Genomic DNA, 25,174 nt, shown 5'->3' with positions numbered 1-25,174 from the left:
ACCTTTCTGTATCAAGCCAGAGTATCAGAGGAGCTGTATGGGGGTCAGCATGCTACAATGGAATCAACCAAACCTAATCATTATACATAAATCTACCTTTCTGTATCAAGCCACAGTATCAGAGGAGCTGTATGGGGGTCAGCTTGCTACAATGGAATCAACCAAACCTAATCATTATACATAAATCTACCTTTCTGTATCAAGCCACAGTATCAGAGGAGCTGTATGGGGGTCAGCATGCTACAATGGAATCAACCAAACCTAATCATTATACATAACCAAATCTACCTTTCTGTATCAAGCCAGAGTATCAGAGGAGCTGTATGGGGGTCAGCATGCTACAATGGAATCGACCAAACCTTATCATTATACATAACCAAATCTACCTGTCTGTATCAAGCCACAGTATCAGAGGAGCTGTATGGGGGTCAGCTTGCTACAATAGAATCAACCAAACCTAATCATTATACATAACCAAATCTACCTTTCTGTATCAAGCCACAGTATCAGAGGAGCTGTATGGGGGTCAGCTTGCTACAATGGAATCGACCAAACCTTATCATTATACATAACCAAATCTACCTTTCTGTATCAAGCCAGAGTATCAGAGGAGCTGTATGGGGGTCAGCATGCTACAATGGAATCAACCAAACCTTATCATTATACATAACCAAATCTACCTTTCTGTATCAAGTCACAGTATCAGAGGAGCTGTATGGGGGTCAGCATGCTACAATGGAATCGACCAAACCTAATCATTATACATAACCAAATGTACCTGTCTGTATCAAGCCACAGTATCAGAGGAGCTGTATGGGGGTCAGCATGCTACAATGGAATCAACCAAACCTAATCATTATACATAACCAAATCTACCTGTCTGTATCAAGCCACAGTATCAGAGGAGCTGTATGGGGGTCAGCATGCTACAATGGAATCAACCAAACCTAATCATTATACATAAATCTACCTTTCTGTATCAAGCCAGAGTATCAGAGGAGCTGTATGGGGCTCAGCATGCTACAATGGAATCAACCAAACCTTATCATTATACATAAACCTACCTTTCTGTATCAAGCCACAGTATCAGAGGAGCTGTATGGGGGTCAGCATGCTACAATGGAATCGACCAAACCTAATCATTATACATAACCAAATCTACCTTTCTGTATCAAGCCACAGTATCAGAGGAGCTGTATGGGGGTCAGCTTGCTACAATGGAATCGACCAAACCTAATCATTATACATAACCAAATCTACCTTTCTGTATCAAGCCACAGTATCAGAGGAGCTGTATGGGGGTCAGCATGCTACAATGGAATCGACCAAACCTAATCATTATACATAACCAAATCTACCTTTCTGTATCAAGCCAGAGTATCAGAGGAGCTGTATGGGGGTCAGCATGCTACAATGGAATCAACCAAACCTAATCATTATACATAACCAAATCTACCTTTCTGCATCAAGTCACAGTATCAGAGGAGCTGTATGGGGGTCAGCATGCTACAATGGAATCAACCAAACCTAATCATTATACATAACCAAATCTACCTTTCTGTATCAAGCCACAGTATCAGAGGAGCTGTATGGGGGTCAGCATGCTACAATGAAATCGACCAAACCTTATCATTATACATAACCAAATCTACCTTTCTGTATCAAGCCACAGTATCAGAGGAGCTGTATGGGGGTCAGCATGCTACAATGGAATCGACCAAACCTTATCATTATACATAACCAAATCTACCTTTCTGTATCAAGCCACAGTATCAGAGGAGCTGTATGGGGGTCAGCATGCTACAATGGAATCAACCAAACCTAATCATTATACATAACCAAATCTACCTTTCTGTATCAAGCCACAGTATCAGAGGAGCTGTATGGGGGTCAGCATGCTACAATGGAATCGACCAAACCTTATCATTATACATAACCAAATCTATCTTTCTGTATCAAGCCACAGTATCAGAGGAGCTGTATGGGGGTCAGCATGCTACAATGGAATCAACCAAACCTAATCATTATACATAAATCTACCTTTCTGTATCAAGCCAGAGTATCAGAGGAGCTGTATGGGGGTCAGCATGCTACAATGGAATCAACCAAACCTAATCATTATACATAACCAAATCTACCTTTCTGTATCAAGCCACAGTATCAGAGGAGCTGTATGGGGGTCAGCATGCTACAATGGAATCGACCAAACCTAATCATTATACATAACCAAATCTACCTGTCTGTATCAAGCCACAGTATCAGAGGAGCTGTATGGGGGTCAGCATGCTACAATGGAATCAACCAAACCTAATCATTATACATAAATCTACCTTTCTGTATCAAGCCACAGTATCAGAGGAGCTGTATGGGGGTCAGCATGCTACAATGGAATCAACCAAACCTAATCATTATACATAAATCTACCTTTCTGTATCAAGCCACAGTATCAGAGGAGCTGTATGGGGGTCAGCATGCTACAATGGAATCGACCAAACCTAATCATTATACATAACCAAATCTACCTTTCTGTATCAAGCCACAGTATCAGAGGAGCTGTATGGGGGTCAGCTTGCTACAATGGAATCGACCAAACCTAATCATTATACATAACCAAATCTACCTTTCTGTATCAAGCCACAGTATCAGAGGAGCTGTATGGGGGTCAGCATGCTACAATGGAATCAACCAAACCTAATCATTATACATAACCAAATCTACCTTTCTGTATCAAGCCACAGTATCAGAGGAGCTGTATGGGGGTCAGCATGCTACAATGGAATCAACCAAACCTAATCATTATACATAAATCTACCTTTCTGTATCAAGCCACAGTATCAGAGGAGCTGTATGGGGGTCAGCATGCTACAATGGAATCAACCAAACCTAATCATTATACATAAATCTACCTTTCTGTATCAAGCCACAGTATCAGAGGAGAGCTGTATGGGGGTCAGCATGCTACAATGGAATCGACCAAACCTTATCATTATACATAACCAAATCTACCTTTCTGTATCAAGCCACAGTATCAGAGGAGCTGTATGGGGGTCAGCTTGCTACAATGGAATCCACCAAACCTAATCATTATACATAACCAAATCTACCTTTCTGTATCAAGCCACAGTATCAGAGGAGCTGTATGGGGGTCAGCATGCTACAATGGAATCAACCAAACCTAATCATTATACATAACCAAATCTACCTTTCTGTATCAAGCCACAGTATCAGAGGAGCTGTATGGGGTCAGCATGCTACAATGGAATCGACCAAACCTAATCATTATACATAACCAAATCTACCTTTCTGTATCAAGCCAGAGTATCAGAAGCTGTATGGGGGTCAGCATGCTACAATGGAATCAACCAAACCTAATCATTATACATAACCAAATCTACCTTTCTGTATCAAGCCACAGTATCAGAGGAGCTGTATGGGGGTCAGCATGCTACAATGGAATCGACCAAACCTTATCATTATACATAACCAAATCTACCTTTCTGTATCAAGCCACAGTATCAGAGGAGCTGTATGGGGGTCAGCATGCTACAATGGAATCAACCAAACCTAATCATTATACATAACCAAATCTACCTGTCTGCATCAAGCCACAGTATCAGAGGAGCTGTATGGGGGTCAGCATGCTACAATGGAATCAACCAAACCTAATCATTATACATAACCAAATCTACCTTTCTGTATCAAGCCACAGTATCAGAGGAGCTGTATGGGGGTCAGCTTGCTACAATGGAATCGACCAAACCTTATCATTATACATAACCAAATCTACCTTTCTGTATCAAGCCACAGTATCAGAGGAGCTGTATGGGGGTCAGCATGCTACAATGGAATCAACCAAACCTTATCATTATACATAACCAAATCTACCTTTCTGTATCAAGCCAGAGTATCAGAGGAGCTGTATGGGGGTCAGCATGCTACAATGGAATCGACCAAACCTAATCATTATACATAAATCTACCTTTCTGTATCAAGCCAGAGTATCAGAGGGCTGTATGGGGGTCAGCATGCTACAATGGAATCAACCAAACCTAATCATTATACATAACCAAATCTACCTTTCTGTATCAAGCCACAGTATCAGAGGGCTGTATGGGGGTCAGCATGCTACAATGGAATCGACCAAACCTAATCATTATACATAACCAAATCTACCTGTCTGTATCAAGCCACAGTATCCAGAGGAGCTGTATGGGGTCAGCATGCTACAATGGAATCAACCAAACCTAATCATTATACATAAATCTACCTTTCTGTATCAAGCCACAGTATCAGAGGAGCTGTATGGTCCAGCATGCTACAATGGAATCAACCAAACCTAATCATTATACATAAATCTACCTTTCTGTATCAAGCCACAGTATCAGAGGAGCTGTATGTGGGGTCAGCATGCTACAATGGAATGGAGCCAAAACCTAATCATTATGCATAACCAAATCTACCTTTCTGTATCAAGCCACAGTATCAGAGGAGCTGTATGGGGGGTCAGCTTGCTACAATGGAATCGACCAAACCTAATCATTATACATAACCAAATCTACCTTTCTGTATCAAGCCACAGTATCAGAGGAGCTGTATGGGGGTCAGCATGCTACAATGGAATCAACCAGACCTAATCATTATACATAACCAAATCTACCTTTCTGTATCAAGCCACAGTATCAGAGGAGCTGTATGGGGGTCAGCATGCTACAATGGAATCAACCAAACCTAATCATTATACATATAAATCTACCTTTCTGTATCAAGCCACAGTATCAGAGGAGCTGTATGGGGTTAGCATGCTACAATGGAATCAACCAAACCTAATCATTATACATAAATCTACCTTTCTGTATCAAGCCACAGTATCAGAGGGCTGTATGGGGGGTCAGCATGCTACAATGGAATCGACCAAACCTAATCATTATACATAACCAAATCTACCTTTCTGTATCAAGCCACAGTATCAGAGGAGCTGTATGGGGGTCAGCTTGCTACAATGGAATCCACCAAACCTAATCATTATACATAACCAAATCTACCTTTCTGTATCAAGCCACAGTATCAGAGGAGCTGTATGGGGGTCAGCATGCTACAATGGAATCAACCAAACCTAATCATTATACATAACCAAATCTACCTTTCTGTATCAAGCCACAGTATCAGAGGAGCTGTATGGGGGTCAGCATGCTACAATGGAATCGACCAAACCTAATCATTATACATAACCAAATCTACCTTTCTGTATCAAGCCAGAGTATCAGAGAAGCTGTATGGGGGTCAGCATGCTACAATGGAATCAACCAAACCTAATCATTATACATAACCAAATCTACCTTTCTGTATCAAGCCACAGTATCCAGAGGAGCTGTATGGGGGTCAGCATGCTACAATGGAATCGAGCCAAACCTTATCATTATACATAACCAAATCTACCTTTCTGTATCAAGCCACAGTATCAGAGGGAGCTGTATGGGGGTCAGCATGCTACAATGGAATCAACCAAACCTAATCATTATACATAACCAAATCTACCTGTCTGCATCAAGCCACAGTATCAGAGGAGCTGTATGGGGTCAGCATGCTACAATGGAATCAACCAAACCTAATCATTATACATAACCAAATCTACCTTTCTGTATCAAGCCACAGTATCAGAGGAGCTGTATGGGGTCAGCTTGCTACAATGGAATCGACCAAACCTTATCATTATACATAACCAAATCTACCTTTCTGTATCAAGCCACAGTATCAGAGGAGCTGTATGGGGTCAGCATGCTACAATGGAATCAACCAAACCTTATCATTATACATAACCAAATCTACCTTTCTGTATCAAGCCAGAGTATCCAGAGGAGCTGTATGGGGGTCAGCATGCTACAATGGAATCGATTAAAACCTAATCATTATACATAACCAAATCTACCTTTCTGTATCAAGCCACAGTATCAGAAGAGGAGCTGTATGGGGGTCAGCATGCTACAATGGAATCGACCAAACCTAATCATTATACATAACCAAATCTACCTTTCTGTATCAAGCCACAGTATCAGAGGAGCTGTATAGGGGGTCAATATGCTACAATGGAATCGACCAAACCTAATCATTATACATAACCAAATCTACCTTTCTGTATCAAGCCACAGTATCAGAGGAGCTGTATGGGGATCAGCATGCTACAATGGAATCAACCAAACCTAATCATTATACATAACCAAATCTACCTTTCTGTATCAAGCCATAGTATCAGAGGAGCTGTATGGGGTCAGCTTGCTACAATGGAATGGGCAAACCTTATCATTATACATAACCAAATCTACCTTTCTGTATCAAGCCAGAGTATCAGAGGAGCTGTATGGGGGTCAGCATGCTACAATGGAATCAACCAAACCTTATCATTATACATAACCAAATCTACCTTTCTGTATCAAGCCAGAGTATCAGAGGAGCTGTATGGGGGTCAGCATGCTACAATGGAATCGACCAAACCTAATCATTATACATAACCAAATCTACCTTTCTGTATCAAGCCACAGTATCAGAGGAGCTGTATGGGGTCAGCTTGCTACAATGGAATCGACCAAACCTAATCATTATACATAACCAAATCTACCTTTCTGTATCAAGCCACAGTATCAGAGGAGCTGTATGGGGGTCAGCATGCTACAATGGAATCGACCAAACCTAATCATTATACATAACCAAATCTACCTTTCTGTATCAAGCCACAGTATCAGAGGAGCTGTATGGGGGTCAGCATGCTACAATGGAATCGACCAAACCTAATCATTATACATAACCAAATCTACCTTTCTGTATCAAGCCACAGTATCAGAGGAGCTGTATGGGGGTCAGCATGCTACAATGGAATCAACCAAACCTAATCATTATACATAAATCTACCTTTCTGTATCAAGCCACAGTATCAGAGGAGCTGTATGGGGTCAGCATGCTACAATGGAATCAACCAAACCTAATCATTATACATAAATCTACCTTTCTGTATCAAGCCACAGTATCAGAGGAGCTGTATGGGGGTCAGCATGCTACAATGGAATCGACCAAACCTAATCATTATACATAACCAAATCTACCTTTCTGTATCAAGCCACAGTATCAGAGGAGCTGTATGGGGTCAGCTTGCTACAATGGAATCCACCAAACCTAATCATTATACATAACCAAATCTACCTTTCTGTATCAAGCCACAGTATCAGAGGAGCTGTATGGGGTCAGCATGCTACAATGGAATCAACCAAACCTAATCATTATACATAACCAAATCTACCTTTCTGTATCAAGCCACAGTATCAGAGGAGCTGTATGGGGGTCAGCATGCTACAATGGAATCGACCAAACCTAATCATTATACATAACCAAATCTACCTTTCTGTATCAAGCCAGAGTATCAGAGAAGCTGTATGGGGGTCAGCATGCTACAATGGAATCAACCAAACCTAATCATTATACATAACCAAATCTACCTTTCTGTATCAAGCCACAGTATCAGAGGAGCTGTATGGGGGTCAGCATGCTACAATGGAATCGACCAAACCTTATCATTATACATAACCAAATCTACCTTTCTGTATCAAGCCACAGTATCAGAGGAGCTGTATGGGGTCAGCATGCTACAATGGAAACAACCAAACCTAATCATTATACATAACCAAATCTACCTGGTCTGCATCAAGCCACAGTATCAGAGGAGCTGTATGGGGTCAGCATGCTACAATGGAATCAACCAAACCTAATCATTATACATAACCAAATCTACCTTTCTGTATCAAGCCACAGTATCAGAGGAGCTGTATGGGGGTCAGCTTGCTACAATGGAATCGACCAAACCTTATCATTATACATAACCAAATCTACCTTTCTGTATCAAGCCACAGTATCCAGAGGAGCTGTATGGGGTCAGCATGCTACAATGGAATCAACCAAACCTTATCATTATACATAACCAAATCTACCTTTCTGTATCAAGCCAGTAGAGTATCAGAGGAGCTGTGTATGGGGTCAGCATGCTACAATGGAATCGACCAAACCTAATCATTATACATAACCAAATCTACCTTTCTGTATCAAGCCACAGTATCAGAGGAGCTGTATGGGGGTCAGCATGCTACAATGGAATCGACCAAACCTAATCATTATACATAACCAAATCTACCTTTCTGTATCCAAGCCACAGTATCAGAGGAGCTGTATGGGGGTCAGCATGCTACAATGGAATCGACCAAAAACCTGAAATCATTATACATAACCAAATCTACCTTTCTGTATCAAGCCACAGTATCAGAGGCTGTATGGGGATCAGCATGCTACAATGGAATCAACCAAACCTAATCATTATACATAACCAAATCTACCTTTCTGTATCAAGCCACAGTATCAGAGGAGCTGTATGGGGTCAGCTTGCTACAATGGAATCGACCAAACCTTATCATTATACATAACCAAATCTACCTTTCTGTATCAAAGCCAGAGTATCAGAGGGCTGTATGGGGGTCAGCATGCTACAATGGAATCAACCAAACCTTATCATTATACATAACCAAATCTACCTTTCTGTATCAAGCCAGAGTATCAGAGGAGCTGTATGGGGTCAGCATGCTACAATGGAATCGACCAAACCTAATCATTATACATAACCAAATCTACCTTTCTGTATCAAGCCACAGTATCAGAGGCTGTGCGGGGGTCAGCTTGCTAGCAATGGAATCGACTCAAACCTAATCATTATACATAACCAAATCTACCTTTCTGTATCAAGCCACAGTATCAGAGGAGCTGTATGGGGTCAGCATGCTACAATGGAATCGACCAAAACCTAATCATTATACATAACCAAATCTACCTTTCTGTATCAAGCCACAGTATCAGAGGAGCTGTATGGGGATCAGCATGCTACAATGGAATCAACCAAACCTAATCATTATACATAACCAAATCTACCTTTCTGTATCAAGTCACAGTATCAGAGGAGCTGTATGGGGTCAGCATGCTACAATGGAATCAACCAAACCTAATCATTATACATAACCAAATCTAACTTTCTGTATCAAGCCACAGTATCAGAGGAGCTGTATGGGGTCAGCATGCCTACAATGGAATCGACCAAACCTTATCATTATCTATAACCAAATCTACCTTTCTGTATCAAGCCACAGTATCAGAGGAGCTGTATGGGGGGTCAGCATGCTACAATGGAATCGACCAAACCTTTATCATTATACATAACCAAATCTACCTTTCTGTATCAAGCCCAGAGTATCAGAGGAGCTGTATGGGGGTCAGCATGCTACAATGGAATCAACCAAACCTAATCATTATACATAACCAAATCTACCTTTCTGTATCAAGCCACAGTATCAGAGGAGCTGTATGGGGGTCAGCATGCTACAATGGAATCGACCAAACCTAATCATTATACATAACCAAATCTATCTTTCTGTATCAAGCCACAGTATCAGAGGAGCTGTATGGGGGTCAGCATGCTACAATGGAATCGACCAAACCTTATCATTATACATAACCAAATCTACCTTTCTGTATCAAGCCAGAGTATCAGAGGAGCTGTATGGGGGTCAGCATGCTACAATGGAATCGACCAAACCTAATCATTATACATAACCAAATCTACCTTTCTGTATCAAGCCACAGTATCAGAGGAGCTGTATGGGGGTCAGCATGCTACAATGGAATCGACCAAACCTAATCATTATACATAACCAAATCTACCTTTCTGTATCAAGCCACAGTATCAGAGGAGCTGTATGGGGTCAGCATGCTACAATGGAATCGACCAAACCTAATCATTATATACATAACCAAATCTACCTTTCTGTATCAAGCCACAGTATCAGAGGAGCTGTATGGGGATCAGCATGCTACAATGGAATCAACCAAACCTAATCATTATACATAACCAAATCTACCTTTCTGTATCAAGCCATAGTATCAGAGGAGCTGTATGGGGGTCAGCTTGCTACAATGGAATCGAATTCAAACCTTATCATTATACATAACCAAATCTACCTTTCTGTATCAAGCCCAGAGTATCAGAGGAGCTGTATGGGGGTCAGCATGCTACAATGGAATCAACCAAACCTTATCATTATACATAACCAAATCTACCTTTCTGTATCAAGCCAGAGTATCAGAGGAGCTGTATGGGGTCAGCATGCTACAATGGAATCGACCAAACCTAATCATTATACATAACCAAATCTACCTTTCTGTATCAAGCCACAGTATCAGAGGAGCTGTATGGGGGTCAGCTTGCTACAATGGAATCGAATTCAAACCTAATCATTATACATAACCAAATCTACCTTTCTGTATCAAGCCACAGTATCAGAGGAGCTGTATGGGGGTCAGCATGCTACAATGGAATCGACCAAACCTAATCATTATACATAACCAAATCTACCTTTCTGTATCAAGTCACAGTATCAGAGGAGCTGTATGGGGGTCAGCATGCTACAATGGAATCAACCAAACCTAATCATTATACATAACCAAATCTAACTTTCTGTATCAAGTCACAGTATCAGAGGAGCTGTATGGGGGTCAGCATGCTACAATGGAATCAACCAAACCTAATCATTATACATAACCAAATCTAACTTTCTGTATCAAGCCACAGTATCAGAGGAGCTGTATGGGGGTCAGCATGCTACAATGGAATCGACCAAACCTTATCATTATCTATAACCAAATCTACCTTTCTGTATCAAGCCACAGTATCAGAGGAGCTGTATGGGGGTCAGCATGCTACAATGGAATCGACCAAACCTTATCATTATACATAACCAAATCTACCTTTCTGTATCAAGCCAGAGTATCAGAGGAGCTGTATGGGGGTCAGCATGCTACAATGGAATCAACCAAACCTAATCATTATACATAACCAAATCTACCTTTCTGTATCAAGCTTCACAGTATCAGAGGAGCTGTATGGGGGTCAGCATGCTACAATGGAATCGACCAAACCTAATCATTATACATAACCAAATCTATCTTTCTGTATCAAGCCACAGTATCAGAGGAGCTGTATGGGGTCAGCATGCTACAATGGAATCGACCAAACCTAATCATTATACATAACCAAATCTACCTTTCTGTATCAAGCCACAGTATCAGAGGAGCTGTATGGGGGTCAGCTTGCTACAATGGAATCGACCAAACCTTATCATTATACATAAATCTACCTTTCTGTATCAAGCCACAGTATCAGAGGAGCTGTATGGGGGTCAGCATGCTACAATGGAATCAACCAAACCTAATCATTATACATAACCAAATCTACCTTTCTCTATCAAGCCAGAGTATCAGAGGAGCTGTATGGGGATCAGCATGCTACAATGGAATCGACCAAACCTTATCATTATACATAACCAAATCTACCTGTCTGTATCAAGCCACAGTATCAGAGGAGCTGTATGGGGTCAGCATGCTACAATGGAATCAACCAAACCTAATCATTATACATAAAATCTACCTTTCTGTATCAAGCCAGAGTATCAGAGGGGCTGTATGGGGTCAGCATGCTACAATGGAATCAACCAAACCTAATCATTATACATAACCAAATCTACCTTTCTGTATCAAGCCAGAGTAATCATCAGAGGAGCTGTATGGGGGTCAGCATGCTACAATGGAATGTGGATTCAAACCTAATCATTATACATAACCAAATCTACCTACCTGTCTGTATCAAGCCACAGTATCAGAGGAGCTGTATGGGGTCAGCATGCTACAATGGAATCGACCAAACCTAATCATTATACATAACCAAATCTACCTTTCTGTATCAAGCCACAGTATCAGAGGAGCTGTATGGGGGTCAGCTTGCTACAATGGAATCGACCAAACCTAATCATTATACATAACCAAATCTACCTGTCTGTATCAAGCCACAGTATCAGAGGAGCTGTATGGGGGTCAGCATGCTACAATGGAATCAACCAAACCTTATCATTATACATAACCAAATCTCCCTGTCTGTATCAAGCCAGAGTATCAGAGGAGCTGTATGGGGGTCAGCATGCTACAATGGAATCAACCAAACCTAATCATTATACATAACCAAATCTACCTTTCTGTATCAAGCCACAGTATCAGAGGAGCTGTATGGGGGTCAGCATGCTACAATGGAATCAACCAAACCTTATCATTATACATAACCAAATCTACCTTTCTGTATCAAGCCACAGTATCAGAGGAGCTGTATGGGGGTCAGCATGCTACAATGGAATCGACCAAACCTAATCATTATACATAAATCTACCTGTCTGTATCAAGCCACAGTATCAGAGGAGCTGTATGGGGGTCAGCTTGCTGCGATGGAATCGACCAAACCTAATCATTATACATAACCAAATCTACCTTCCTGTATCAAGCCAGAGTATCAGAGGAGCTGTATGGGGGTCAGCATGCTACAATGGAATCGATTGACTGACTGCCTGAGTTTAGTTTTACGCCGCTTTTAGCAATATTCCAGCAATATCACGGCGGGGGACACCAGAAATGGGCTTAACACATTGTGCCCATGTGGGGAATCGAACCCGGGTCTTTGGCGTGACGATCCAACGGTTTAACCACTAGGCTACCCCACCGCCCCACAATGGAATCGACCAAACCTTATCATTATACATAACCAAATCTACCTTTCTGTATCAAGCCACAGTATTAGAGGAACTGTATGGGGGTCAGCTTGCTGCAATGGAATCGACCAAACCTTATCATTATACATAAAACTACCTTTCTGTATCAAGCCAGAGTATCAGAGGAGCTGTACGGGGGTCAGCATGCTACAATGGAATCGACCAAACCTTATCATTATACATAACCAAATCTACCTTTCTGTATCAAGTCCACAGTATCAGAGGAGCTGTATGGGGGTCAGCTTGCTGCAATGGAATCGACCAAACCTTATCATCATACATAAATCTACCTTTCTGGGTGGCTGACCATTATCTTGTTGAACCTGTTCCGCTATTGACATCATCCTATTAATGTAAGCAGGGATTTTCACCAGAATATCCTGACGTATTCTACAGAAGTCCTTCTATGCCAGGGATTTCTCATAGAATTTCCCTCAAATGAGATATATTTTGAATTTGAATGCAATCTACATAAGGAAATGTACAGGATGATATAGAAATCGAATGGCAAATGTCTTTTTGATATTAATATTCTTGGATTGAACTGACAAATCATGGCATCTTTGAGTGAACCTCATAGGTGTACCGCAAGGTCTAACAGGTGCTTATAAACCACAACGCTTATTCAAGTAGATGGTGCTTCAGTATGAGATAGTTTACACTTGCAATTGGTTTTATTTCCCTGAGGCAAGACTCAATTTTATTTTCTTGTTTTACGTTTGATTTTTGTCCTCAGAGAAACCTAAAAAGTGGGGAGAAAAAATTGAAATAAAATCACCAGTCAAATATTCCTTTTAAATGCTAAAAAAAGAATTTCACTTTTGACAATTATTGAAGTGCTTATGGGGCAAAAACAATCTAAAAAATATTCTTGCAAGTTTACATTTTTTGGACAATAAAAACATTAAAATTTTATTTTTTGAGTGGGAAAAGATTATTTATTTATTTTTTTCTTTACTCTTCAAGAAATATGACTGTCGGTTCATTAACAAGAAATAAAGGTGGTCTGGCCTAATGAGGGTTTTAAATCTAACACAAATTCAGATACCTATTTTGTCCTATACACACAATGTGCGATGGTCTGAAAAAACATTAAGATGTCATAATGTTTGATGTAAAGTCATTACCCTCACAATATATGAATTCTAACCTGTTTCTATATTTTGCTAAATATTGTGAGTCTGACAGTACGACAAAATGATACAGATCCCTAATGTCACACTGATCTGATGAAGAAGATCTGGAATAGAATTGGTCTTCAGGAACCCACTATTGTATAAAAGCCACTAACAGAATTGGGTGGGCAGGCTTGCTGACTTGTCATTGAATCTCAATCATGTAGATCTTGTTTGTCTGAATTACCAGTCTTGCTATATACTCCAGCTCACTGCCATACAGCTGGAAATTGCCGAATACAGCCAACAACAGACAAAGAAACTTAGTACCACATGACACCATTCTTAGTATCCCCTGAATTTACATAAAATTTGATGCACATGTCAGTGTTTGGGAGCACATATTTTTACTTTCTGAAAGACTCCTTCCTCCCCTCAAACCATATATATTTATAAAGTGTTGCAGCTTAATAACATCATGTCCACCCTGCGAATGACACCTGTAACTCACCCATTGACAGCAATAGTCAAAGCAGTGAGGGTCAGAATCAATAACACTTTACTCAATCATATTTTACACGACAATCATAGAAAGACTTCCTTTTTAATGAACATCCTTCTAACAGAACTGACATAATCGAGTAAGGTTCTTCCCTTTAAGATAATCTTCTACACTGATTCATTATACATATTTACTGAGATCTACACTGATTCATTATACATATTTACTGAGATCTACACTGATTCTACACTGATTCATTATACATTATTTACTGAAATCTACACTGATTCATTATGCATATTTACTGAAATCTACACTGATACTACAGATTCATTGTACATATTTACTGAGATCTACACTGATTCATTATACATATTTACTGAGATCTACACTGATTCATTATACATATTTACTGAGATCTACACTGATTCATTATACATATTTACTGAGATCTACACTGATTCATTATACATATTTACTGAGATCTACACTGATTCATTATACATATTTACAGAGATCTACACTGATTCATTATATACATATTTACAGAGATCTACACTGATTCATTATACATATTTACAGAGATCTACACTGATTCATTATACATATTTACTGAGATCTACACTGATTCATTATACATATTTACTGAGATCTACACTGATTCATTATACATATTTACAGAGATCTACACTGATTCATTATACATATTTACTGAGATCTACACTGATTCATTATACATATTTACAGAGATCTACTGATTCATTATACATATTTACAGAGATCTACACTGATTCATTATACATATTTACAGAGATCTACACTGAGTTCATTATACATATTTTTAGAGATCTACACTGATTCATTATACATATTTACTGAGATCTACACTGATTCATTATACATATTTACTGAGATCTACACTGATTCATTATACATATTTACTGAGATCTACACTGATTCATTATACATATTTACAGAGATCTACACTGATTCATTATACATATTTACTGAGATCTACACTGATTCATTATACATATTTACTGAGATCTACACTGATTCATTATACATATTTACAGAGATCTACACTGATTCATTATACATATTTACAGAGATCTTATTGATATTTACATCTGATTCATTATACATATTTACTGAGATCTACCCTGATTCATTATACATATTTACAGAGATCTACACTGATTCATTATACATATTTACAGAGATCTACACTGATTCATTATACATATCTACTGAGATCTACACTGATTCATTATACATATTTACTGAGATCTACACTGATTCATTATACATATTTACTGATCAAGATCTAACATATACAAAACCATGGAAGTGGAGGTGATTGTTAGTGTTAATCGAGTTGTCAATGTAAAATCAGTGATTTCAATTCATGTCAATCCTCTATCTACAGATGTTTACACCACCTGAATCACAAAAGAATATTGAGGACAATCTATAAATAGATTGAAACTATTTGTATTTTGTTTTTTTGACAGTCAGATTACAAACACCTCAGTACTTACAAGGTTGTCAAGAAATCCCATCAATTATTGTTACAAACTCCTTAGTACTTACAGGGTTGTCAAGAAATCTCATTAATTATTGTTACTAACACCTTGGTACTTACAGGGTTGTCAATAAATAACAAAGAATGCTTGAGTGACCAGTCAGTCTTCCGTGGTGACACTGGAAAATCAAACAGAATTTTAAGGATTTATTTCAGATGTTTATTTTAGTGCCTGTGACGGCAAAAGAGTCATTTTAACAAAACATCCTGATTTTATCCAATTCAGATGTATTTTGGCAATCCAAAACTAGAAGAATTCATTAAAACTAAATGTCTCTTTTTCAGTTTTGGTAACAAACAAAACATGGATGAACATGTATTTGAGAGGGGTCACGATAACGTTTCACACAAAATGAATGTGGCCGGTGAGTAGGGGTTTGTGGTTATGTAAGCGAAATATGACCAAATCCTATAACAAATAACCCCCTTTATTAAGCAAACAGTCCTTTAAGGAATTATAATAATTATGAAAATATTCAAAGTCTATCATCATGGGAGTAAAATAACAGACTTCAAGCTCCGACATTTTAAATGGTATTCACATGCCACCTGTTTATGAAAGCTACCTTTTATTGGTTAAACAATGCTAATCATTTTCCATATCATCCTCCAAGTTTTGAAATATTAATTTTGAGTGGAAACTTACATTTCAAGTCTTTGTCCACAACAAACGGTCCGTTCTGTACAAACAGTCCAAACAAACCGCTGGTCCCTGGACCACCGTCAAGCCACAGTATCAGAGGAGCTGTATGGGGGTCAGCATGCTACAATGGAATCGACCAAACCTTATCATTATACATAAATCTACCTTCCTGTATCAAGCCATGGTATCAGAGGAGCTGTATGGGGGTCAGCATGCTACAATGGAATCGACCAAACCTTATCATTATACATAAATCTACCTTCCTGTATCAAGCCACAGTATCAGAGGAGCTACATGGGGGTCAGCATGCTACAATGGAATCGACCAAACCTTATCATTATACATAAATCTACCTTCCTGTATCAAGCCACAGTATCAGAGGAGCTGTATGGGGGTCAGCATGCTACAATGGAATCGACCAAACCTTATCATTATACATAAATCTACCTTCCTGTATCAAGCCACAGTATCAGAGGAGCTGTATGGGGGTCAGCATGCTACAATGGAATTGACCAAACCTTATCATTATACATAAATCTACCTTCCTGTATCAGGCCACAGTATCAGAGGAGCTGTATGGGGGTCAGCATGCTACAATGGAATCGACCAAACCTTATCATTATACATAAATCTACCATCCTGTATCAAGCCACAGTATCAGAGGAGCTGCATGGGGGTCAGCATGCTACAATGGAATCGACCAAACCTTATCATTATACATAAATCTACCTCTCTGTATCAAGCCACACTATCAGAGGAGCTGTATGGGGGTCAGCATGCTACAATGGAATCGACCAAACCTTATCATTATACATAAATCTACCTTCCTGTATCAAGCCATGGTATCAGAGGAGCTGTATGGGGGTCAGCATGCTACAATGGAATCGACCAAACCTTATCATTATACATAAATCTACCTTCCTGTATCAAGCCACAGTATCAGAGGAGCTGTATGGGGGTCAGCATGCTACAATGGAATCGACCAAACCTTATCATTATACATAAATCTACCTTTCTGTATCAAGCCACACTATCAGAGGAGCTGTATGGGGGTCAGCATGCTACAATGGAATCGACCAAACCTTATCATTATACATAAATCTACCTTTCTGTATCAAGCCACACTATCAGAGGAGCTGTATGGGGGTCAGCATGCTGCAATGGAATCGATCAAACCTTATCATTACACATAAATCTACCTTTCTGTATCAAGCCACAGTATCAGAAGAGCTGTATGGGGGTCAGCATGCTACAATGGAATCGATCAAACCTTATCATTACACATAAATCTGGGTGGCTGACCATTATCTTGTTGAACCTGTTTACTGCTATTGACATCATCCTATTAATGATATGATGACTTCATTTTGTAGCATAACCCATAAGCAGGGACTTTCACCAGAATATCCTGAGATATTCTACAGAAGTCCTTCTATGCCAGGGATTTCTCATAGAATTTCCCTCAAATGAGATATATTTTGAATTTGAATGCAATCTACAAAAGGAAATGTACAGGATGATATAGAAATCGAATGGCAAATGTCTTTTTAATATTAATATTCTAGGATTGAACTGACAAATCATGGCATCTTTGAGTGAACCTCATAGGTGAACCGCAAGGTCTAACAGGTGCATATAAACCACAATGCTTATTCAAGTAGATGTGCTTCAGTAAGAGATAGTTTACACTTGCAATTGGTTTTATTTCCCTGAGGCCAGACCAATTTTATTTCTTGTTTTACGGATTTTTGTCCTCAGAAAACCTTAAGGCAGGAGGAGAAAAAATTCAAATAGAAATCACCAGTCAAATATTCCTTATAAATACTAAAAAAGAATTTCACTTTTGGCAATTTATGAAGTGCATATGGGGCAAAAAACAATCTTAAAAAAATTCTTGCAAGTTTACATTTTTGGACAATAAAAACATTAAAATTTTATTTTTTGAGTGGGGAAAATTTATTTATTTATTTTTTCTTACTCTTGAAGAAATACGACTGTCGGTTCCGTATAACAAGAAATAAAATTGGTCTGGCCTAATGAGGTTTTAAATCTAACACAAATTCTGATACCTATTTTGTCCTATACACACAATGTGAGATGGTCTGAAAAAACATTACGATGCCATAATGTTTGATGTAAAGTCATTTCCTCACAATATATGAATTTAACCTGTTTCTATTTTGCTAAATATTGTGAGTCTGATAGTAGGCATGATACAGATCCTAATGTCACACTGATCTGAGAAGATCTGGGCTAGAATTGGTCTTCAGGAACCCACTATTGTACAAAACGACTAACAGAATTGGGTGGGCAGGCTTGCTGACTTGTCATTGAATCTCAATCATGTAGATCTTGTTTGTCTGGTACAGTCTTGGTTATATACAGACCACCGTCATACAGCTGGAAATTGCTGAATACAGCCAACAACAGACAAAGAAACTTAGTACCACATGACACCATTCTTAGTATCCCCTGAATTTACATAAATTTGATGCACATGTCAGTGTTTGGGAGCATATATTTTACTTTCTGAAAGACTCCTTCCTCCCCTCAAACTATATATATTTATAGTGTTGCAGCTAATAACATCATGTCCACCCTTCGAATGACACCTGTAACTCACCGTACAGCAATAGTCAGCAGTGAGGGTCAGATCAATAACACTTACTCAATCATATTTAACACGACAATCATGAAAGACTTCCTTTTAATGAACATCCTTCTAACAGAACTGACATAATCGATAAGTTTCTTCCTTTAAGATAATCTTCTTGACAACACATTGTAGTTAATTCACTGGTACGTTATCGCCTGTACTGTTTTTCCTCAATAAATACCAGACATGATGATCCAATACATGCCGGCCTCTAATTCACGTTATGCCCTGTTCACAAAGTACAAGTCGGGCCTCAACTATATACCTGGGCCTGCTTGCAAGTGATTTAGCACAAGGACAATCGTAACTCCTAGCCTGTAACACAGACTTACGACTGCCATAGTGATAAGATCGCTTTTCCCATAGGTTCCTGATCCATACTTTGACAAAATTAATAATCCCTATCATTCTGACTTACACCGAGTAAGGATTACTCCTCTTTGCTTCTGGTATCACTGTGGAAGCTTAGTGGTTAAAGTGTTCGATCAGCACGCCGAAGGCCCAGGTTTGAATCCCCACATGGGTACAATAAGTGAAATCCATTTCTGGTGTCCCCCGCCATGATTTTGCTGGAATATTGCTAAAAGTTGCATAAAACCCATCTCACTCACTCTGGTATCGCCACCTGTTCTGACCACCTGGTATTATCGCTGGGGCTTCATTAATATTTGGAAACAGTATGTTAAGGGTACACAGTTTAGGGGGATTTGGTTTTATAGTAAGTTGTCACTGGGTCTCTAATAAACACAAGGCCGATGTAATAGAAACCAAGGGCCTAGACTTTCGAGGCTCTCCTAGCGCTAAGATAGTTGTACGTGCCATACATTTACATTAACTTACGACTATCTTAGCATTATGAGATCTTTGAAAATCTAGGACCAGGAATCTAATGGAGGGAGTGTGTTGGAGGTCACAAAGGGTGAGGATGAAAAAGGTTTAATGCCATGTTCAAATTATTTCATAAAAATCATGTATGTGTGTGTGCTGGTCAGTAGTGCAGACTTTTGCTGGTGAGATACTGCTACTGAGATACTACTGTTCTTGATATCATAAACTGAAAATATTAGTCTTCATTTAAAAGATGAACTTTTTTAAAGGGTTGACTTGTTATACACTTTTATTCATTTTCTCCTTTAAAATGACATAGCGGCCCATATATATTATATAATACTATAATACTAGCCCCCTTTTACTAGTTCATCTGTAAGTACCTCAAAGTCTTGGGTCCACACCATTCATTCTCTTTGTAGCTCTAGGACATTCTCTAGATCCTCCATGTAACAAATACAATATTCTGAAAATTCTAATAGCAAACTCAAATTGGGCAGAATAAGTTACCAAAATGTTTATCTTTGTGTAGGTCATACTGTATCAACAATTTTGCAGGAAAATGAAAACAGGTTTTCCACAAATATCTGGATTAAGGGATTTACCTATCCTTACCCAGAAGTGGATATTAGTTCTCAAGTGTGAAGCTTAAGTCATACTGGAATCAAAATCTTTCCTTATTGATACAGCCATTGCTAATGTATTGGCCTTGTAAAGACTTGTACTTCCTTGACAACGAGGCCAATAGATATGACAAAGAGGAAGAAGATATACTTATTTCATTAATACATTGGTAAAACGTCTCTCAATTTAAGAATAAATTAAAATCCCCATTTACAGCAAAGAAATGTTGCTTAATTCCCCCTGCTTGTCTTCCATGGGCACTTTGTTTGGAGCCCTTGATAAATCCCTGGCTTTGATATTACCACACGCACGCACGCTGGATGTCAATCTCAACGGCACGTCGTATTATCAATCTCAACTCCCTGGGGAGCATACAACTCTTGTAGCCACTAGATTACCCATACACAGCTGGTTCGACTGGGACACAGTAAGTGTGGCTTTCCCATCCCTTAGGTGTTTACCCATACACAGCTGGGTGGACTGGGACACATAGTCACAGTTGTACTTTGTCTAAGTTTATTGCACGTTGCTGTACCCGCAACTAGGTGTTTGCACCAGTACTCACAAATGTATATAATGGATGCAGAAATATGTACATTGTGTCCCAAGGAAAGAACAAAAATATTCACTGAACCAATTCTTTGACAAGAACTAAGTTCCTGTTACATATGTAATCATGACACCCTACACTACTTTGAAGTGACTTAATGGAGGAGTTTTCTCCCCTTGTTTCAACTACGCTACCATGGATACTGTACCAGCATACCAAGTGCTATGAGAATCCAGACTGAACTAGCTTAATGGATTAACAGAAGTGTTTCTCCCTTAGGTAGAAAACATTGATCACTCTCAAAAAAACATTGATTTGTGCATGTGTAGTTGAAAGGTGCTGTTTACCTGTGCAGGTATGAACCAGAAGAACAGGTTGCTGTTGAAGTTTGCGTTGACGGTGATGTAGCCACTGTAACTCAGTATCGATGAGCCTTGAAGGGAGCCTACACGACTCAAATTCTGGGCTGTAACAATAGTTAGTGAAAACATTGAATATAACTGCATGAATTTGTACCAGGGGCTGTGGGGTAGCCTAATGGTTAAAGCGTCTGCTCGTCTGGGTACAATGTGTGAAGCCTATTTCTGGTGTCTCCCGCTGTGGTATTGCTAGAATATTGCTAAAAGCAGTGTAAAACCATACTCACTCACTCTAATTTGAACAAAAAAGAACTTTGGTTGTGAAGGTGAGGTGAAGAGGTAGTGAAGGTTGAAGTGTGGTAAGGTGAGGAGGTAGTGAAGGTTGAAGTGTGGTGAGGTTGTGAGGATAGTGAAGGTGAAGTGTGGTGTGAGGTGGTGAGGTAGTGAAGGTGAAGTGTGGTGAGGTGAGGAGGTAGTGAAGGTGAGGGTGTGGTGGTGAGAGTGAGGGAGGTGAGGGTGAGGGGAGTGAAGGTGATTAGGTGAGTGAAGGAGAGGTGAAGTGTGGTGAGGAGGTAGTGAAGGTGAGAAGGTGAGTGAAGGGTGAAGTGTGGTGAGGTGAGGTAGTGAGAGTGAAGGTGAGGGTGTAGTGAAGGTGAGGGGCGTGGTGAGGTGAGTGTGGAGTGAAGGTGGAAGTGTGGTGAGGTGAGGAGGTAGTGAAGGTGAAGGTGAGGTAGTGAGTGAGGTGAAGAGGAGTGAGGTAGTGAGGGAAGGTGGTGGTGAGGTGAGTGAGGTGAGTGAGGGTGAAGTGTGGTGAGGTGAGGAGGTAGTGGAGGTAGAGCGTAGTGAAGGTGAAGTGTGGTGAGGGTGAGGAGGTGAGTGAAGGTGAGGAGGTGAGGAGGTGAGTGAAGATGAAGTGTGGGTAAGTTGAGGAGGTAGTGAAGGTGAGGTGAGGAAGTAGTGAAGGTGGGAAGGGAGGAGGTAGTGAAGGTGAGGTGAGGAGTGAGTGAAGGTGAAGTGTGGTGAGGAGGGTGAGGGAGGTGGAGGGAGGTGGTGGAGGTGAGGTGTGGTGAGGAAGTGAAGGTGAGGTAGGGAGAGGTGAGGAGAGTGAGGTAGTGAAGGTGAAGTGTGGTGAGGTGAGGAAGTAGTGAAGGTGAGGTGAGCTGAGGAGGTAGTGAAGGTGAGGTGAGGTTAGGAGGTAGTGAAGGTGAAGTGTGAAGAGGTGTGGTGAGGTGAGGAGGTAGTGAAGGTGAGGTGTGGTGAGGTGAGGAGGTAGTGAAGGTCACTCTGTGGGTGTGGGTTCGAATCCCGGATGGGATTGAACCCAAGAAAAGTAATAGAATCGGTACTTTACTAAGAAAGTGTCATCCCACACATAACATATGTGACAATACATACAGTTTAGTTCGACCACATCAGCATGAACTAACATCAACAGTTTCACTGTTTCTTCAATCCTTAAAATATACATGGTGACTTTCTGTGTCCTATTATTATGAGTAGGAACGAAATAAAAAATTCAAGTAGGCGACTTGAGTTGGCAGTTGGTCTCAGACTGTTATATTTTGCTGACTTATCAGCACCATGCCATCCCAACTGAATGTCCTGTCCCGAAATAATGTTCATATTTCTGATATTTGTTTTTGTTGAAAAACTGAAACAGAGAAATTTTTGCATGGACTCCCCTCCATATTCCCCTCCCCCACAAACAGTTGTGACCAATTTGTGCCAGAGCACTGTAGAGTACCTTGTTGAATGTGTCCTCCAGCGATGTACGGAGACAGGTAGAGAGGTTGTCCTGGATCCACTGACGTAGTTGGTCCACCAAGGAGGAAGCTGTGAGCAATGGAGACGGACCCACACAGAACCAGTACAAACAGAGATAACATGGCTGCCATGACGAGAGAGGGTGGAGGAGAGTAGTTGTCTGGCAGCTGTGAAACAGGAGAGAAAGAATGCCAGGGTCAAGATTAACGCTTCGTCTCTGAATATATATAATTTTGATAGTGACAAATAAACCCATTTAAATTGAAAAGGAGCCCCAGGGAGACCAGAGATTCAGAACCTGAACCTGAGGAAATCTAGACTTGATTCATTTAGCATTGCAAGGAAGGCTAAGCAGTAGGGAAAATAACGTGGTTCAAGGACTGTGAGACAGGCTAGCCAGGGTCCTGACCATAGAGCAATCTTAGTGATAAGTCAGTGGTAAAGAATGTGAGTTGGGATCATCTGAAGCTAAGATTGTTTTGTGAGGCTCTGGGATAAAAATCAGGACCAGGGGTACCCCACGTTTTGTAAAAGTTGATTAATGAGACCAATGATGTGCCATTGTCAACAAAAAGGAGTTTCATGGAACTAGTCACTTTGGGACAAATATTGGTGACAAAGTAAAAACTCTTTTATAGGAATAATTACCCTCAAGAAAAATAGCCCAAAGAACTAATTTTTAAGTCTCTCCCCCACCCACCACCACCAAGAAATGGACTCTTTCACATCATCATACCCAAGTCACTCGTGCAGCTTGTATACCTGGCCAAGATTAGATTACCTACATTCTGCCAAGGTACAATACTCCTTTGGCATAAACTATTCAGCCATTCATGGACACACTATTAAAACACAAGCACAGTTTTGCAAGACAAACCAATATAAAACAGACTGTACAAGAGAATATCAGATGCTTGAGTAATAAACAGGTATGTACAACATGCAGATTGTCTCACCGTATCAATGATTCATCATCACACTGTGTTTCCACGTAGCAACACAATGACACTGCAATCCCCAAACCCTGTACATCTGCAACATCAAGTGGTGTATATTTAGATGACAGCAAATCACCAACACTAATTACAGAGACATATATCAGTTTCCAAGCAATACCTAATGCTATGTCAACAGAAACTGTGACAGCTTTACTGTTTCAGCAGTGGACTAGCTTCCAGTTGCTCTGCCCTACACTGACTAATTATAACTCTTTTGCGCTGTACCCTATATTCAGGCTGCACGGTGGGGTGAACAATACTTCCTTGTTGCTTACTTCCTGCGTGAAATAGCATGATCATCTGCACAAAAACATTAAGATGATTATCGGGTACCAGGATGTTAGTAACAACGAATAATTGCGTTCATTTTGTCAACTGAACAAACATTCATGTTATAAGGCTGTTATATGTCTGTTAGATTTTCAGCCCTGTCTGTGACTCTCACTGTCAATACTCTCCTCATTTGAATGTCCCCAAGATGCACAGAGTAAAGCTCTATGTCCCCTCTTACTTTGGGCAGTTGGACTTGTCTTATGACTGTATACAAAAATGTAATCATGGCTCATGCATAAAGAAATTCCTCAATAATGTTCTAATTATAGTTTAAGTATAATTAATCAATTTAATTTTAAATACAATTTGAAAGAACAGTGTCAACTTTTAGTTGCCAACATTTAGTTGTAAATAGAGACAATGATGTGAAGACCCGTGTTAGGATTTGGTCTTCAGTAACCCATGAGTGTCTTAAGAGCTAGGCGACAAACGGGATCGGGTAGTCAGACTCGCTGACTTGGTTGACATGTCATGTCATCGATTGCAAAGATTGATGCTCATACTGTTGTTCACTGGCTCATTTGGCCTAGACTTAATTTTTTACAG

At 39.9% G+C, this 25,174-nt stretch overlaps 1 protein-coding gene across 2 annotated transcripts in view; it reads right to left on the bottom strand.

Annotated features, from left to right (window-relative positions):
* LOC124281652 (probable serine carboxypeptidase CPVL) overlaps nt 1-25,174 on the bottom strand; it is a 37,904-nt gene that overhangs the window by 11,538 nt on the left and 1,192 nt on the right. The window contains exons 1-5 of one of the 2 annotated variants that reach the window (XM_046717588.1): nt 24,414-24,514; nt 24,254-24,329; nt 23,278-23,464; nt 21,522-21,640; nt 12,706-12,724 (exon numbers count right to left, since the gene is read on the bottom strand). In XM_046717588.1, coding sequence (XP_046573544.1) covers nt 12,706-12,724; nt 21,522-21,640; nt 23,278-23,428 — 289 coding nt within the window. In that variant the 5' untranslated portion in view covers nt 23,429-23,464; nt 24,254-24,329; nt 24,414-24,514. Of the gene's footprint in view, nt 1-12,705; nt 12,725-21,521; nt 21,641-23,277; nt 23,465-24,253; nt 24,330-24,413; nt 24,515-25,174 lie in introns of those variants that run through there. The other variant, XM_046717589.1, reaches the window with a different exon arrangement.

This window comes from Haliotis rubra, unplaced genomic scaffold, assembly GCF_003918875.1.
Source record: "Haliotis rubra isolate DU_JTF1 unplaced genomic scaffold, ASM391887v1 Scf287, whole genome shotgun sequence".
Lineage (NCBI taxonomy): Eukaryota > Metazoa > Mollusca > Gastropoda > Lepetellida > Haliotidae > Haliotis > Haliotis rubra.
Note: the sequence above shows the minus strand (reverse complement) of the source record. Positions and strands in the feature narration are given on the sequence as shown.